The sequence below is a fragment of the Ovis aries genome, chromosome 10, assembly GCF_016772045.2.
Source record: "Ovis aries strain OAR_USU_Benz2616 breed Rambouillet chromosome 10, ARS-UI_Ramb_v3.0, whole genome shotgun sequence".
NCBI lineage: Eukaryota > Metazoa > Chordata > Mammalia > Artiodactyla > Bovidae > Ovis > Ovis aries.
In genome coordinates, this window is record NC_056063.1 from 22139776 (window position 1) to 22157200 (window position 17425).

The following is a 17425-nucleotide window of genomic DNA, read 5'->3' on the forward strand; positions in this document are numbered from 1 at the left end:
TTTGTAAATAAATTCATTTGTATCATTTCTTCTTAGATTCTTAATGTTGTTGTTGTTTAGTCACTAAGCTGTATCTGACTCTTTGAGGTCCCATGGATTGGTAGCCAGCCAGTCTCTGTCTATGGCATTTCCCAGGCAAGAATACTGGAGTAGGTTGCCATTTCTTCTATTTCTGTTTTGCTAAAAAGTTAAGTTGTATCCTTTCCTCTTAGACTGTGCATATAAGGGATGACATATGATATTTCTCTTTCTCTGTCCACAGCTTTCTACTCATACTAGCCTCCGCAGAGATGAGCAAGGCACACACGTGATTTGTTCCCTTATCCAGGTAGAGGCATCCTACTCCTTTCTCCACCCTACTTCTCCAGGGCTTGAGGGTCTGTGCCTACCATGAAAAGCAAAACATCAAATATACAGCGCTTCAGGAAAAGAGATTATATATGTGGATGATCATACTGACTTTACTCAATAATCATATAAAAGTTGCATTAATCTTCAACATCTTCTGACTCTCACAACTGGATGCATCAGCTAATTAAAACTAGGATATCTCCTGGAAATGGGAGAGCACAAGAGGGGTGATTTTCCTTCTGTGATTCATTGGTAATTTAAATTGGCTGAAGGGAAAGTAGCCACAGATAAGCTCTTCTGACTAATGCCAGGCTGCAATCTGTGGGTTGAGGAGGTGGCAGATACTTCTCTGTGAAGACAGGAGACAGCCTCCTGAACTCTCACCCGAAGGGTGTTCCATTCGTGCTTTCTTAACGAAAACTGGGGGCATTAAGATAGGATCCCATCCCACTTCCAAAGTAAGGTTTTCTATAGGTCCTTTACAAATATTCCTGATACTTTATGCTCACTTGATGGCGGAGAGAAGAAGGCACTTTCTAATTCACTTTGAGGTCGAGAGGAACACAAGCGTTTTTTTTTTTTTGGTCTTAATTTTGTCTACTATCTCATGCAAGTGAATGTTATGGCTCTGATCAGTCCCCAGTGCGTTCAGCAAACAGAGCTGGATTAAATAGTATGGGAATAAGGTCCTCTATTTGAACTGCAGAATACACGCTCACTTGTTCTAAGCTAAGTCCAAGCTTCTGAAGCTCTTCCTGATCTCGAGTGGCCTCGGGCCCGCGACGACTTGGAGCGGGGCTTGGGTTCCCAGCCAGAGACCAGGCTGGGTCGAGAAAGCACACATCCTAGCCACTAGACCAGGGGTCCGTGACAAGGGCCCTGGCCCTTCAGCTTTGCGGAAAAGAATTTCCACAGAGATGGAAAGCAACAAGACAAGTATCTATTAACAGGAAAAAAGTACAGTATGTGTGGACAGACATACAGGTGGACTCGGGGGGAGAGTGTTGCTGAGTTGTGCCCCCGTGGCAGTCTGAATTAGTTTTATGGGATATTTCTTCCGGGTTTCCTTTGTCCGGTCATTTTGATTTGCTTGGTACACATTCTGTATTTGGTATACATCAGGATCCTCCCGGCTGCACACACATCTCTTAGCCAAGATGGATTTTACCGAAGAGGCCTGTGGGTAGCCTGGCATTAGTTAGCATTCCCTTTGACGTCCCAGGAATCTTTCTGCACATGTGTGGTTAGGGAGGTCTCCTGACCTCAAGAATAAGAAATGTGTGGTCTGGGCAGGGCCCTTCCTCCTCCCCTAATTGTCCTGCTCTTCTCATCTTGGAATTTTGATTCACCAGAAAAGGCATCTCCAATTGCTTTACTCTGTGAGGGGCTCATCTACCTCCTGCTTCAATATGTGGAATGACTTTTCAATCAAAATCCAGTTGTAACCACTTTCTTTGTTGGGGACAGAGCTCAAGAGAGCTGTTGAATTTGGTTTGATGTCTATTCAGGTTTAGGAGAGCTTTGGAAAGAGTTTCAGATGAGCCAACCATTCCGGAAGGGCAGGTTGCTCTTACTGAAGATGGTCTGCGGCTGTCTGTTCAAATAAGCAAGTGCTAATGGCTTGGAATCCCCCACATAATTTGTGTCATACAAATGCAAACATCAGCATTATTATTGTTATTTATAGTCTATCTCTAGACTCCTTTCATTAACATAAACTAAATTGGTTTCAGGCAGAGTTGATAGCTGACAAAGATCCCTCCATCCCCTAACATGTTTAAATGTCAATTTTCTGGAAAGGAAAAACTGAATCATCAAATTAACCTCTGGTTAATTTCTAGGCCTCTAGAAAACCCCAACAGTTTACAAAGGCAAAAAGTGTGGAAACAGGTGACGAGCTCTGGATTTTGATAGTAGTTGGTTCAAGTCTGGTAACAATTAAATAAGCTTCTAAAGTAAGTAAACTTAAACCTTCAGTAAGTTTCTTAGCTCTCTGTACCTCAGTTTCAATTTCTGTAAAATATAATTCCCAATAATTTCTACATTATTGGTTTGAGGACTGATAATAGCTATATAACACTTCATCCATAATTACTGTTGAAAATAGTTTTTATTAACCCTGGGAGAGAAAGAAAATGTGTATATTCTGATTCTGGGTGAAGAATGATTTATGACTTAGAAATGAAAACATTTTGAAGTGAGAGATATATATTTATATTTATCAATATACATATTATCTTACCTCAGATGATATGTAAATCTGAAAAACAGGAGGGTGGGATCTCACCCAGCCTAGTTCCGGGTTGTGGAAAGAATTTTTCTAGGTTGGAATCTTCTGGAGTGCAAGCGTGCCACGTAGTTGTCAAACGTTCTGTTTTCAGTTTGTTGCTCAAACACAAAATTATTTAACGTACATACAGCATCACAGGAGACAAATCAGTTTTTCCTTCCAGTGTGATATCGGTGATCAACTAATTGGAAGTTCCATTTTTAAATGTTAAACCTTAGAATGTAGAGTATCTCTGTGTGTCTTAAAGGCTGTATTTACCACAAAATAGAAACCTGATATTCCAGAGAAATACTTATTCTTCATCTATGTTTATTCTCTGGCATCGCAGACTTCACATATGGGTGGGCCCTGTGAGTCAGCCAAATCTGAAATTTGATAAACTCTTACCTCCTGTTTCTACAGCATAACTGACGTAGACGGTGACTATCCATATCATATTAAAAACACATGTGCTCCCTCTACACAGTCATCACCTCTTGTTATTGATTTTTATCAGCAAATGACGTAACTAACGTAGTTACTATACAATGCTAGCTGTTTCTTCTTGCTTCATTCCTTTATTACTGTTGTGGACTTTCTTTTTAGGGTTTTGTTTACAATCACACTTGACTCCCTTTCCCTACTGTTATGTTGTGGAAATAGGGCAATTTGATTGGAAAAAATGGATTATTGTAAAACGGTGATTAATTCTTACTGCTTAACGTGAACATTCATACATATTAGTTTTCCAAGTAAATAAGCAGGATGCCTGGTTAAACCTCTTTTCTGCCAAAAATGTAGTACCATCTGTGATCTACATGGCGGCTTTTTCTTATTTAATACATATGTCCCCCCCTTTTTGGATGCATGCTAAGAGCTTTAATATGACATGAAACAGAAATAAAATAGTAAAAACACATTGTGTTGCAAGCATGCATGCAAAATTCAGATTCATGACATTCAGAGAACTTGGGATTGCATGTGCCGCCCATTCGTTTCTAGGGCAACTTGCAGTCCTTAACATTAGAAAAGACTTAAATATAATGTTGGGAGTTTGGGAGAGTAATTTTATTGTTTTGAGGATAGTTAAGACCTAGTGTTTAGAATAGGCTGAATTTCATTAGTGATCTGAAAACCTCCAGTTAGAAAGTTAAAGTGAAAAGCAATGCGATACAAAGACTTTTGGCCTGAATGCTGCTGCTACTGCTGCTAAGTCACTTCAGTCGTGTCCGACTCTGTGCAACCCCATAGACGGCAGCCCATCAGGCTCCCCCATCCCTGGGATTCTCTAGGCAAGAATACTGGAGTGGGTTGCCATTTCCTTCTCCAATGCATGAAAGTGAAAAGTCAAAGTGAAGTAGCTCAGTCATGTCCAACTCTTAGTGATCCCATGGACTGCAGCCTACCAGGCTCCTCCGTCCATGGGATTTTCCAGACAAGAGTATGAGGCCTGAATTCTGACCCCAGTGCCTTGGGGTCTATTACTTAACTTCTCAGTGTCTGCTTTCTTACTTGTAAAATGAGGGGTTTCTGTGGGCCCAGTAATGATCACCTATAAATCTATCACCCAGATACAACCATTGCTAACATTTTTAGCCAATAGTGATACCTCTAACCTCTTAAATATCTTATTACCAGTATTGTCACAATGCCATTGTGAATGCCTGGTCCACTTTATTTTAAATGACTATATATGATTCTACCTAACAGTGAAGAGGAACTAAAGAGCCTCTTAATGAAAGTGAAAGAGAAGAGTGAAAAAGTTGGCTTAAAGCTCAACTTTCAGAAAACGAAGATCATGGCATCTGGTCCCATCGCTTCATGGCAAATAGATGGGGAAACAGTGGAAACAGTGTCAGACTTTATTTTTTGGGCTCCAAAATCACTGCAGATGGTGACTGCAGCCATGAAATTAAAAGATGCTTACTCCTTGGAAGGAAAGTTATGACCAACCTAGATAGCATATTGGAAAGCAGAGACATTGCTTTGCCAACAAAGGTCCGTCTAGTCAAGGCTATGGTTTTTCCAGTGGTCATGTATGGATGTGAGAGTTGGACTGTGAAGAAGGCTGAGCGCCGAAGAATTGATGCTTTTGAAGTGTGGTGTTGGAGAAGACTCTTGAGAGTCCCTTGGACTGCAAGGAGATCCAACCAGTCCATCCTAAAGGAGATCAGTCCTGGGTGTTCATTGGAAGGACTGATGCTGTAGCTGAAACTCCAATACTTTGGCCACCTCATGCAAAGAGTTAACTCATTGGAAAAAACTCTGATGATGGGAGGGATTGGGGGCAGAAGGAGAAGGGGACGACAGAGGATGAGATGGCTGGATGGCATCACCGACTGGATGGACGTGAGTCTGAGTGAACTCCAGGAGTTGGTGATGGACAGGGAGGCCTGGCGTGCTGCGATTCATGGGGTCGCAAAGAGTCAGACACGACTGAGTGACTGACTGAACCGAACTGAACAGATATGTCATTCTTTAATCATTCTCTATTGTTGGTCATTTAGATTATTTCCAAACACATTTTTAGTATTGTTGTAGGGACCCACAACTAGCCTCTCACTAACAATTAAAGCAAAGGAACAGAGTTTATTGAAGAAGAAAAACATCTTCACAAGAGACTGAAAATATTGGGTCTCTGGTTTATGATTTGCCCAGTGCTTGTCTCCAGTTACAGATTGTATTAGACAAACACTTATATTAGACAAACAATCTGATGCAGCCTGTATTTTTTGATCATCCCAACTCCAAGGCTGGTGCTCAGAGCTCATACTCCCAACACATGTAGAAGTGCATTTATTCAGGTTTTCTACCTCATCTTATTATTTTTCTTCAAAATGGTGACTATGATAATACTTCAATTCTTTTCTGCCTCAGCACTCCTTGTATCTATGAAATACTTTAATTCCTTCAAAAAATAGTGTCAACATGCGTTGCTGATTCTTTAAAGAGTGACACGGTTTTAATTCTGACATCAAATATCATGTATAGCAAAATAACACAAACTGTTTATGACCTGGGCTTCCCCGGTGGCTCAGTGGTAAAGAATCTGTCTGCAATACCAGAGACTCGGGTTCCAGGTTTGATTCCTGGGTCAGGAAGAGCCCCCAGAGGAGGAAATGGTAACCCACTCCAATACTCTTAGCCTGGAGAATTCCACGGACAGAGGAGCTACAGTTCATGGGGTCAAAAAGAGTTAGACATGACTGAGTGACTTTCACTCACTCACTCTTTTATGACCTCAAGGAATTTGCCATCTAGATAGGGTACTCTGAGATGCATGGCACCTGAGATCCTTTGGCCACCTCATGCAAAGAGTTGACTCATTGGAAAAGACTCTGATGCTGGGAGGGATTGGGGGCAGGAGGAGAAGGGGACAACAGAGGATGAGATGGCTGGATGGCATCACTGACTCAATGGACGTGAGTTTGAGTGAACTCCGGGAGTTGGTGATGGACAGGGAGGCCTGGCGTGCTGCGATTCATGGGGTTGCAAAGAGTCGGACACGACTAGGTGCTCTATAAATATTTGTTGAATGAATAAGAAAATCCAAAGAGAACTAGTCCTCAAGAAAAATGAATGACTGCTTCTGATATTTGCCATAGGCCAGGTTTCAGGCCATGGGTTTAAGAAGCCAAAGCTGTGTTCTTTCAGGTGATTATTTTCTATGGGCAACTGGAAGAAAGCGTTTTCAGTTGATAGCAATGTATCCTATGATTCAGACAGAATATTGAAAATGAGCAGTTCTGGGGAAGAGAAGGTGGAGTAGTAAGTTAAGTGCCATCCACTTAAGAAGAATAGGCATCCAAGCTTTTTGCTCATTAAATTGGACTTAAATTACCTATTTTGACATGTAAGAATTTAAACCAGAGATCAATGTGGTGGTGGTGAGGGGTAAATATAGAAATTTCTGCCTTGGAATTGATCAAAGGGAACCATCCCCTCAGTCTTCCTGTCAAGGACGATGTAATAACTACTCTGAAAAGCGGCAGGGGAAAGAATATCACTATGGTTTGTGAGATGGACTTTGTGAGCATAAACTTCCTTTTTCATCTTAATTGTCCTTACCTGACATGAAATGTTTTTCTTCCTAGTTTGTCCACACACACCAATGATAATGATTCCCACTTACTTATTAAGAAGTGAGAATCGTTAGAAAAAGCCTTCAAAACAAACAGCTACCATTAAAAAAAAAAAAAAAACTGAAGGAGAAAATAAACCTTTTTCTCTTAAGAAGAACTAGTGGCAACCTAAATCCTTCACCATCCTGCAAAGAAAATATTTACATGTTTTGACTAAAAAAAAAACCACCCAAAACCCACAAAATTCCTTTTGTAATCTTTTTATCTTACTATCATTTTTTGTGTGTCTCCTTTTAAAAAGTCTTTTAAATCAAAACTTCCAGCTCAGTAAATTTTACTTTCATCGAAGTAAAATTACTAAAATCTATGGGATCGACTGAGAAATACACTACAAAGTTTTATTGTGATTATCGATACCTTGGGATTGAGCTGTGCTCAGTTGCTCAGTCGTGTCCAACTCTTTGCGACTCCATGGACTGTAGCCCACCAGGCTCCTCTGTTCGTGGGACTCTCCAGGCAGGAATGCTGGAGTAGGTTGCCATGCCCTCCTCCAGGGGATCTTCCAACCCTAGGGATCCAACCCAGGTCTCCCGCATTGCAGGTGGATTCTTTACCGTCTGAACCACCAGGGAAGCCCACATTGGTATTATGTGGTATTTATAATTTTCGATCTGTGTACTGAGATTATTGATGGGAAAGCAGGAAATTGAAGCTCTAACCCTGACAGCATCACTGTTACTTATGTGAACTTGAGCAAATCAGTTCACTTTACTGTGTCTCAGTTCATTGTGTGGTGCCTCACCTCTAGGATGATCTCCAGATTTGCTTCCAACTTTAACATCCTCTAGGTCTAGCTGAAAATAAAGTTCATCTTGATATACCCATACTACTACTACTAAATCGCTTCAGTCGTGTCCGACTCTGTGCGACCCCATTGATGGCAGCCCACCAGGCTCCGCCGTCCCTGGGATTCTCCAGGCAAGAACACTGGAGTGGGTTGCCATTTCCTTCTCCAAAGCATGAAAGTGAAAAGTCAAAGTGAAGTCGCTCAGTCGTGTCCGACTCTTAGCGACCCCATGGACTGTAGCCCACCAGGCTCCTCCGTCCATGGGATTTTCCAGGCAAGAGTACTGGAGTGGGGTGCCATTCCCTTCTCCGTGATATACCCATAATGGAGGGCAATTTGGCAGACTTCCCTGGTGGCTCAGACGGTAAAGTCTGTCTACAATGCGGGAGACCCAGTTTCAGTCCCTGGTATGGGAAGATCTCCTGGAGAAGGAAATGGCAATCCACTCTGGTACTATTGCCTGGAAAAGGACAGAGGAGCCTGGTAGGCTACAGTCTACAGGGTTGCAAAGAGTTGGACACAACTGAGCAACTTCACTTTCAGAATTACAAATGCACTTGACTGCTGACCCCAGTGATCTTTCTGGACATTCCTCCTGTGGATGTACTTGCACATATGCAAAATCTCTTAGTTCTATGAGATTACAGAACAGTTTGTGATCCCTCAAGAGTAGAAACAAGCAAAACATCCTCCAGCAAGGCTAGTAAACTGATACATACAATGGTATGGTTGGGAGCTATAAATATATTTTTAATTTTTTGTAACCATGTGGCAGGGACACTGGTGCTGTAGGTACTCAAGAAAGACCAAAAAAAGCGAATTTGTCATTTAAAGAAACAATTGGGCATGACAGCTCAGAAGATTTCAAGGATCTGGGGAGAAAGTCTGTAAGAAAAAACTCCTTTAACCAAATACCTTCCTCCAACTGAGGTCCTGAAAAGCCGGAATTGAAATGAAGGCAAGGCCAAATTTGCAGTTGGCTTCCTTTGCCAGGCATGATCCACTTGGGCACCGCCTATCTGTAGGGTGCGGCCGTCTGAATGGGGGCTGCCCATATAAAGCGTAGTCGGAAAGGTAGAGGGTAGCAGCGGTTGTACGCTACCGCCTTCCTTTCGGCTCATCATCTGGGTTACTGAGGTCCTCTAGCGGCTGGCTGAGGAGGCCGGAACAGTCTCAGTCTGATAGTAAACGCTGAGACCACAGGAGGCGAGTGGGAACCAACCCTATCTTCAATCCATCACGCTCACGAACCCCAGCTACCCCCAGTATCAGTGGGAAGCTGTTGTGATAATCGGATTATGAAGAAATTGGAGTTTGGACGGGTGAGAATGTCAACGAGGACCAAATCTTTCTCTAAATCTTTTCAAACTTTTCTAAACGAGGCCTCCTTTGCTTTAGATGCCACTTTTTCAATTGAAGAACTGTCATAAAGAGGTTTTTTTTTTTTTTTTTTTTTTTTTTTGCCGGGGGGTGGGGTGGTGGTGAATTGGAAGCTGTCATTTTGGACAAAGATATTTAAAACTCTACCGTCAGTCGTACATCTTCAGTGATCCCATCTCTCTGAAAGGAAATGCCTTCCATATTCTTTCTAAAAAGAGCAAAACAAAACTTGACAAGTATTTCTTCTGCTCCCTGAGACACAAGGGCCATTGTCTTCCTTTGGCCCCCACTGATCTTGGCAGGACAGCCTGGACCTAGAGCCCAGATGGAGCGAGGTGGGGTGGGATGGGAGGGGGCAGTGATTGACACGCGGGACAAGCAGCCTAAAGCAACACCTGGGAGTGGGGCAGGGCTTCGCCTCAAGCCTTTGGTACTGTCCCCTGTTAGGTTTTCACCTCTCAACGTCTCAGCACTTGCATTCTAAATAGCAAAGCAATGACAAGCAAACAATCGAATTTAGTGTAAGTAAGTAATAAAGTGACAAGGCTCTCCCTAAGTGCTCTCCTCTGACCCCGCCTTCCCCGTCGTCCCGGACTGACTCAGTGGACAGTCTGAGGTTCCTGCCCAGGGGAACAGGTTCCCACGGAGGGCACGAGGGTTGAGGCTGCCTTCGGCTCTGAGGATGCGTGTGCAGGAGCAATCGTCTTCGGCCGGGGCCGAGCCCCCGTGAACCCGGCTCGGGGCGGCTCGTCTGGCCAACGGCGCCCCCCACCGCCAACCCCCCCACTAGTCTACACCGACCGCCGAGGCTCAGCTCGCTGGTGCGGAAAGGTGGGTTCCCGGCGCTGCGGCGGCGGCTGGGTCCTCCCCGCCGACTCGGCAGTCAGAGCCCGGGCCCCGCGCGGGGGTGGGGACAAGCGTGTGTGCGGCCCGCGCCCGGGGCCGGAGAACTCGACACATCGCAGGGAAAGGAAAAAAAAAAAACAAAAAACAACCAACCAAACCAAATAAAAACAAAACCCACCGACTTGCCCACGTTTCTCTGCAGAGAAATCGTGGGCGGAGTCGAGAGGGGGCGAGTGAGCAGAACTCCGACGAGGCCGCCTCCGCCCGCCCACGCACCCACCCACCCGGCGGCCCCCTGAGCGCTGATTGTCCCCGGCCCCCGCCCGGCCCAGCTTCGGGCTCCCGAGCGCAGGTCGAGGCGAAGCGGGCGGCTCGTTCCACTCGGGCTTCCCGAGTACTCGGCTGGGCTCCTCAGTAGTAAACAAAGTGTCGCCGCCGCCTCCACGTTGGTTTGCCTCCTAGCAATCAAAACACTGAGAGGGCGAAAGACTCACAGAAACACTCGAGAATTACCAGAAAATAATAACAGAGAGCCAAAAAAAAAAAAAAACCCAAAAAACAGAGAGCGAGCGAGCGAGGGAGAGACTGTGCATGTCAAATAGAAAAACACCCTACTACCCCCCACCAACCAACCCACTGCCGCCTCCCCGTGGAAAACCGAGCCCCGCCCAGGCCGGCGCCCATTGGCGGCCCGGGCGCCGCCGCCGCACTTTCATTGGTCGCAGGGGCCGTCCGTCAGGGGCGGGCCGGCGCGCGCGCCGCCGCCGCCGCCGGCGGGGGGCGGCGGCAGATCCCGTAAGTCGGGGCGGCCGCGTAGTCGCTGCTGCCGCCGCCGCCGCCGCAGCATTCAACAGGCAGCAGCGCCGCGGTCGCGCCCGCCCGGGGAGAGCAAGCGGCCCGCGGCGTCCGTCCGTCCGTCCGTCGTTCGGCGCGGAGAGCGACGCCAGCGCTGTCGGGGCCCCGACGACTCTGGCCTGCCGTCCCGTCAGTGCAGCGGACCCGGAGGCGCCTAGATGCGGACGGAGCCGTGAAGTTAAGTTCTGGGCTCGCGCTTCCACTCCGCCGCCGCCGCGCCTCCCTCCGGGTTTCCGTCCGCTCGCTGCACCGACCTCACCCCTTCCCGCAGATCTCGGACAGGCTCTCGGCGCCCTCTCTCCCCTCGGCGCCGCCCCCCCCTGCCCGGTGCTGCGCTTTTCTCACTTCTGGGCAAGTCCCGCGGCTGGGGGAAGGGTGGGGGGGTCACCATGGCCGAAGCGCCCCAGGTGGTGGAGATCGACCCGGACTTCGAGCCGCTGCCCCGGCCGCGCTCGTGCACCTGGCCGCTGCCCCGGCCGGAGTTTAGCCAGTCCAACTCGGCCACCTCCAGCCCGGCGCCGTCGGGCGGCGCAGCGGCGAACCCCGACGGCGCCGCGGGCCTGCCCTCGGCCTCGGCGGCCGCTGTCAATGCCGACTTCATGAGCAGCCTGAGCCTGCTGGAGGAGAGCGGGGACTTCCAACAGGCGCCCGGCTCCGTGGCGGCAGCCGCGGCGGCGGCGGCGGCGGTGGCGGCGGCTGCTGCGGCGGCCGCAGCTGCTGCCACCGGGGGGCTGTGTGGCGACTTCCAGGGCCCGGAGGCGGGCTGCCTGCACTCGGCGCCGCCGCAGCCCCCGCCGCCCGGCCCGCTGTCGCAGCACCCGCCCGTGCCTCCCGCCGCGGCCGCCGCCGCCGGCGGGCCGCTCGCGGGGCAGCCGCGCAAGAGCAGCTCGTCCCGCCGCAACGCGTGGGGCAACCTGTCCTACGCCGACCTCATCACCAAGGCCATCGAGAGCTCGGCCGAAAAGCGGCTCACGCTGTCGCAGATCTACGAGTGGATGGTCAAGAGCGTGCCCTACTTCAAGGATAAGGGCGACAGCAACAGCTCGGCGGGCTGGAAGGTGAGCGGCCTCCGGGCGCACGGCCGGAGCGGGAGGGGTGGGTGGGTGTCCGGGGGAGCCGGCCTCCGTCTGAGGTCGCTGCGGGGCAGAGGACGGGGGACGGGGGCCCGCCGGTACAAGTTTTCTTGGCCTGAAAGTGCAAGGCACGCGGGTAGCGCGTGCAGGGTGAGGGCGAGAGTGGCAGAGGTGGGTCGTGGGCTTGCCCGGGACCCGTCGAGGGGGGCGGGGGGCAGAAATGAGTGTGTGTGCGCGCGCTCTAGTGAGAGTTGGAGCCGGACAGGGAAGGGGCTCGCTGGGACCAGAGCGGGTGAGAAAAAGGACGCCAAGAAGTGGACCTCCGAGCGGCCAGAAAAGTTCGCCCGTGAAAGAGGGGTGGGGCGGGGGGTTCACTGGGAACGGCTCCCCCTCGGCTCGCGCGGACTCCAGCCGCTGCTCATATTGCCCCCCTAGGACATCAAGGGTGAGGGCGGCTCTGCGCCGCCCACGCGGCGCTCGTTCCCCACCCCCAAGCTCAGGGACGCCCCGCGGAGCCGTTTCCGCCGCGCGGGGCGGAGGAGGGCGCGGCGATGGGGGCCTCGGAGCCCCGCCGCCCTAGAACGGAGCTGCAGGTGGAGGGTACAGGCAGGGCGCCAGCCAGGAGGTCCGTGGGGCCGAACGCGCCGTTTTGGGAGGCCAGCGTGCATTTTGTTTTGTTTCGATTGCGTTTCGAAGTAGCCTCGAGTGCCGGGGGCCGGGCGCACCCAGCCAGAGGTAGCGCCTCCGACACGTGCGAAGGGGCGGCCACCGCCGGCGAAGCGCCGGCGCCGGGCCGCGCGGGGCGAGCTAAAGTTCAAGTATGACCCTCGGCGGGGGCGGGAGCTGGCGACGGCGAGGGAGGGGCCGCGGGCGCAGGAAGCTAGCGCCTTTAAAGGGCCAGCGCGTTCTGGCCGCGCGCGCCGCCGGGCCCGGGCCGCGGGGCGGCGAGGCCAGCGCTTCTCCGCGCCAGGAAGTGCCCCGCAAACTTGGCCTCGCCCTAGGTTCAAGGCCTTTAATTAGGCGCAGAGAGGCTCCCCTGGATGCCCGGCGCTGGGAACATGTGTCCTCTGTTGCTTTTCCGTCTTGGCACGGAGGTGCAGATCCGAGAGGCAAGGCAGGGGGCTTTGAGACCAGTGTTTTGGAAGAGTTGCAGTGGAGGTTCGAATCTAGGGAACCGGAGGAACCTCCTGCATCGCCGGAGACCCTGTAGATGAAGTGCCTCTGGCCCTTTTTGCCTTTCTGGAGAGAGAGAGACTGATACCCACCAGGAGAGACCCTGGAGGGGGCAGGTTCATCCCTACCGAGAGGTGGAGAAGGCCCTGGGGTGCTCAGGGGAGGCCGACCGGCCTTCCGTCCGCCCTGCGGCTTCCAGGATCTGGCAGTTTCTCAGTGTCACAGGTGAAAGGATGGACGTGAAGGTTCTGTAGTTGATGTAGACTCCTTCCTCACTCCTCATCTGGACTGTACTGCGTAGTATTTTTCTTTGCTGCGCACTTGTTACAGCAAGGTGGTTTTACATACAGTGTCATCCCAGTGGTTAATGTGTGTCGGAAAGGTTAAGTTAATCACATCGTATTGAAACTCGTGGAGAAGGAGCCAGGATCTTATTTCTTCCAAAGTGTGTTTTGGAGTAAAAGCCTCACAGATAATCTCATTCATTACTAGGAATTACATGCAATTTTACCAAGTGCTTCTAAAAGGTAGAGCCTCTGTACTTTATGCGCGGTATATATTCTTTTAAGTTAGAGGATGTCTGCTAAATCCAGTTTTACTTTAATATTTGAATTTAAGTACTTGACATTTATCAATTCTACTTGAGCTCTTATAACGCATTTCCCATTAAAAAAACCTTTTTTTTTTTTTTAATCATTCGGAGTACGGTATGTACTTAACACCGTTTTTGCATGTCCTTGGAAATGGATACAGCCTACTTCAGCTTGTTGGAGTGCCTTTCTCTGAAGATAGGGGAAGGCAAAGTTTGGGAATTATTTTTAGTTTCGCCTCTCATATGGCCTTAAGTCAAGGCATTCTTAAACTAGAAATATAACTTAAATGTTTTTAGTTTTTTTTAAGTGCTTTAAAAATAAAAGATTCTAAGGCTAAAATCAACCCCCCCAGCCATTTATATTAGGTTCTTGTTTTAATTTTTTTCCCCAAATGCAATTATAATTTAAAAGTACTGCTTAAAGCTGGAAGATCTGTTAAATGTTAGTAAGAATTATTGGTCCAGAATTAGAGGCCCAGTGGCAGCTCCCTGCAGTTGCAGCTTGTAGAACCTCGTGGGCTTTGGGAGGGAGCAGGCTGCCATTCTCAAGTGAGGAAATGTTTCAGGTGTATTAGTCAGTTGGTGTAAGTCAGATTACAGCAAGTGCATTTTCACTTTGAGTAAAAGAGTATTTTAAGAAGAAAAGAAACAACCTGAAGTGTTTTCTAACTCATAACTCGTCTTCTGGTTGGAGTTTTCATAAAAATGAGTTACTTGTTAAAACCAAGTTTCACTCTCAGATCTGAAAGACTCGCTGTGTTTTAAAGATTCATAAAAAGGAGAAATTTTACTATGACTTTTAGCTTGAAAAAAAAATTCAATTCTAAAATGCAAATCAACCCAAACTTGACTGCTTTAGGAGAGGCTGCTTTGGAACTAAATTATTTCCTGTGATTTACTGTAGGGAATTAGATTGAATATTTAATTAAATATAGTTTGTTGTGCTTTTACTTCCTGAGGCCTGCCTGAGAATTTGAAAGTGATTTGCATAGGACAGAATAGTTGGAAAATCTGTTGAAAAGTTCAGAAACTTTTAATTTCTTAAAGACTGGTTGTATTTGTGGGATATGCGTTTGTATTTGTAGGAATGGTATGCCAAATCTTCTCTGTACTTGTTTGAATATTGCTTAGAGCTGTCATAAGGCTACACACAAAGTGGAAGTTTGAATATTGCTTAGAGCTGTCATAAGGCTACACACAAAGTGGAAGCTGAGACTTTTGGAAAACCCGGGATCTTTTAAACCATGTACAGTATTTATAAATAGTGAAACTTCATTTCTATGATTTTTTTTTTTTTTTCCTCTTCCCATGCAGAAAGTTTTCTAGAGCTTGGGAAGTAATATTGTGAGTTCTGGCTTTGTGTTTTGTTTTTGTTTTGAAATTATTTGAAACACTTAATGTAGGTTAATAGCTTACTTCAACAGTAAGACCTAACAGTTGTTAAAATTGTTTTACTATGAGCTACCTGAGATAGTCTTTATTTTGGAATGAAGTTTCTTTAATTTGGTCTGTGACCTGATGATGCATTTTTTCATAATGTTTAAATTATCGATTCTATTCTAAGGGCTTGCAATCTGCAGGTGAGTAATTTAGCCACAGAGATTCCATGGCAGGTTTGATGGCTGCTTTCTTACTGCACAATTATATTTGACAGAATCCTGTGAGGATTATTGAAATTAACCTTAAAGAAAACCTTTTTTACAGTCAGGCGAAAATCTCAATATATGTGTTTGAGGAAAGGAGCATGAGGAAAGAGAGTTGGGAAAGGGGCTAATGCAGCAAAGTGTGGCGTCTTATTTGCTATAGGCTGAAAGTCATGTGGGCCTGATGCAAACATGTCTGTGGCTGAGATGTTTTGTTCAGAAGTTCCCAAATAGATGTCAAATACGAATACTTAATTGCCCCTCATAAGAGCTTCATTTTTATTTTACTTTTGGTCTTCTGGTAAATCCTTGGGGAGATGCGGCGTGAGGGGTGACTTCTATTTTTGAATGATATTCAGCTTTTTTTTTTAAGTGACAAACGTGGATACTAGAAAGAAGGCATTTTTAATTCTAATGTTTCATGGAAACTTGAAAAATGTTAATGTTTGTTGAGATTCTATCCCTCCCACCCCCCAGTTACTGTAAGGCATTGGCAAGGGACACAAGTATTGCCAGCTATCATGCACTGCGCGGGGATTGTTTAAGTGGGTGCTTCCCAGGTGGTGCAGTGGCAAAGAATCTGCCTGCCAGTGCAAAAAAATGTGGCTTCAATCCCTGGATCTGGAATATCCCCTGGAGGAGGGCATGACAACCCACTCCAGTATTCTTGCCTGGAGAATCCCATGGATAGAGGAGCCCGGCGGACTACAGTCCATAGTGTTTCAAAAAGTCGGACGTGACTGAGCCACTGAGCGTGCGCACGTGTGCACACACAGACACACACACACCCCCCCACACACACGTGAAGTGGGGAGGGAGAAGTGAATACTCAGTGGTTGCTTAGAACCCCTGCTAGGGAGGGCCCCAACCTTTTGCTTGCCCTTGTTCTCTAACCTCTTGATCCAAGCTCCTAAACTGCAGTTCTGGGTGACTTTCTAAGAGAACAGCTGTCTGTATTAGCCTGGAATTTCTTTGGGAAGCCTGAACTGTTTGCATTTTTCTGGAACCCTCTGGTCTTGGAAATGACCCAGTACCCTGGCGTCATAGGAATTGACTCTGCTGGTTTTTTTTTTTTTTTTGGGTCTTTGTGTGCCATAACTTTGGGGCTTCCTGGCATCCTCTTAGAAAGGCTCTGTAAGCCCCATGGTGATGGGAGAGAGCAGAGGAGTTTGCAGGGAAGGAGTGGATCCAGCCCTGCTTCTGCAGTTCAAGGTGTGCCTTCATAGTAAAAGTTTGCAAAGACTTGCCCAGTCCCCCACCTGCCCTGGTGCACACAGAGGTCTGAAGTTGGTAGATTGTTACTCAGTTGTGAACCAGAGAGGACCAGAGGAACCTGAAAGTGTTTATTTTGGTGTGTCTGAGGGGTAAAGGCTTGTTATTTCAGTGGATACTCTGTGTACAAATGCACTCAGGTGTTGATGCAGTCTCCTTTTTTGTTAATTACCAATAAAGACCAACAATATTCAAGTCAGAGGCACAGAAAGTCTTCGAAGATAATTACTACCTTTTTTTTTCTGTAGTCTTATATAGAACACCAGAAACATGAAAATGCTTATTTGTACACTGGTGATTTCATATGGTTCAACCTTTAAAAAAAAACAACCCAGCTTCGTTTTTTCTTTTTCCACTGGCATCCCAGTTTATTCCACTCAGTCTGTCTATGGTGTATGGACTTGTGGGCTAAGTGCTGAAAGTACTGAGTCTTGGATAGAGTTATTTTTGCCACTTGGAAGGCATTTGGGTCACCTCTCTCCCCCATCCCCCTCATCTATCCTCATGTAGCTTTGCTGTAACCAAAAGAAGGAAAAGTGAGCTAGTTTCGGTATTAGGCCCAATAAAATTGGAAAGCCAAATCTGCAGTTATTCTCATGTAATACATGAGGATAATTTTATTAGTAGTGCAGCTAAAGAACAGTGATTATTTTCAGTCTGCGGTCAAAGTATTTTCTTCCCATTTGTTGAATGATTATTGTGTGTAAGTTGTTATATTAGAGGCATTCGATTGATAGAAAAATGACTCAGATGTGGATCCTGTAGGGAAGTTAGATGTGACATGTAATGATTATGATATGTGGTAGCATGGTTAAGTGCCTTTGAGAAAAGTGGAGTTCTGGGTTGGCCATTGAGGTGGACCTTGAAAATGGAATGTTACTCTCCCAAGGTTTTGTTATAAAATATTCTCTGCTGAAGATCATCTACCCACCATCTAGTTTCTACTTCTGGCATTTTATGGCACTTGCTCCATCATATATTTGTCCATTGCCACATCCATCTTCCCACCAATCTTAGTTTTTAAAATTTATTTTTGGAATGA

The 17425-nt window shown here is 47.2% G+C and overlaps 2 protein-coding genes across 3 annotated transcripts in view; both read left to right on the forward strand.

Annotated features, from left to right (window-relative positions):
• MRPS31 (mitochondrial ribosomal protein S31) overlaps positions 1–3539 on the forward strand; it is a 53936-nt gene extending 50397 nt beyond the window's left edge. For both annotated transcript variants that reach the window (XM_042254779.2, XM_027973594.3), the window contains one exon: positions 263–3539. In XM_042254779.2, the coding sequence (XP_042110713.1) occupies positions 263–394 (132 nt within the window). In that variant the 3' untranslated portion in view covers positions 395–3539. The remainder of the gene's footprint in view (positions 1–262) is intronic.
• Positions 3540–10563: 7024 nt separating this feature from the next.
• FOXO1 (forkhead box O1) overlaps positions 10564–17425 on the forward strand; it is a 92394-nt gene continuing 85532 nt past the window's right edge. The window contains exon 1 of the mRNA XM_027973596.2: positions 10564–11688. Coding sequence (XP_027829397.1) covers positions 11020–11688 — 669 coding nt within the window. The 5' untranslated portion in view covers positions 10564–11019. The remainder of the gene's footprint in view (positions 11689–17425) is intronic.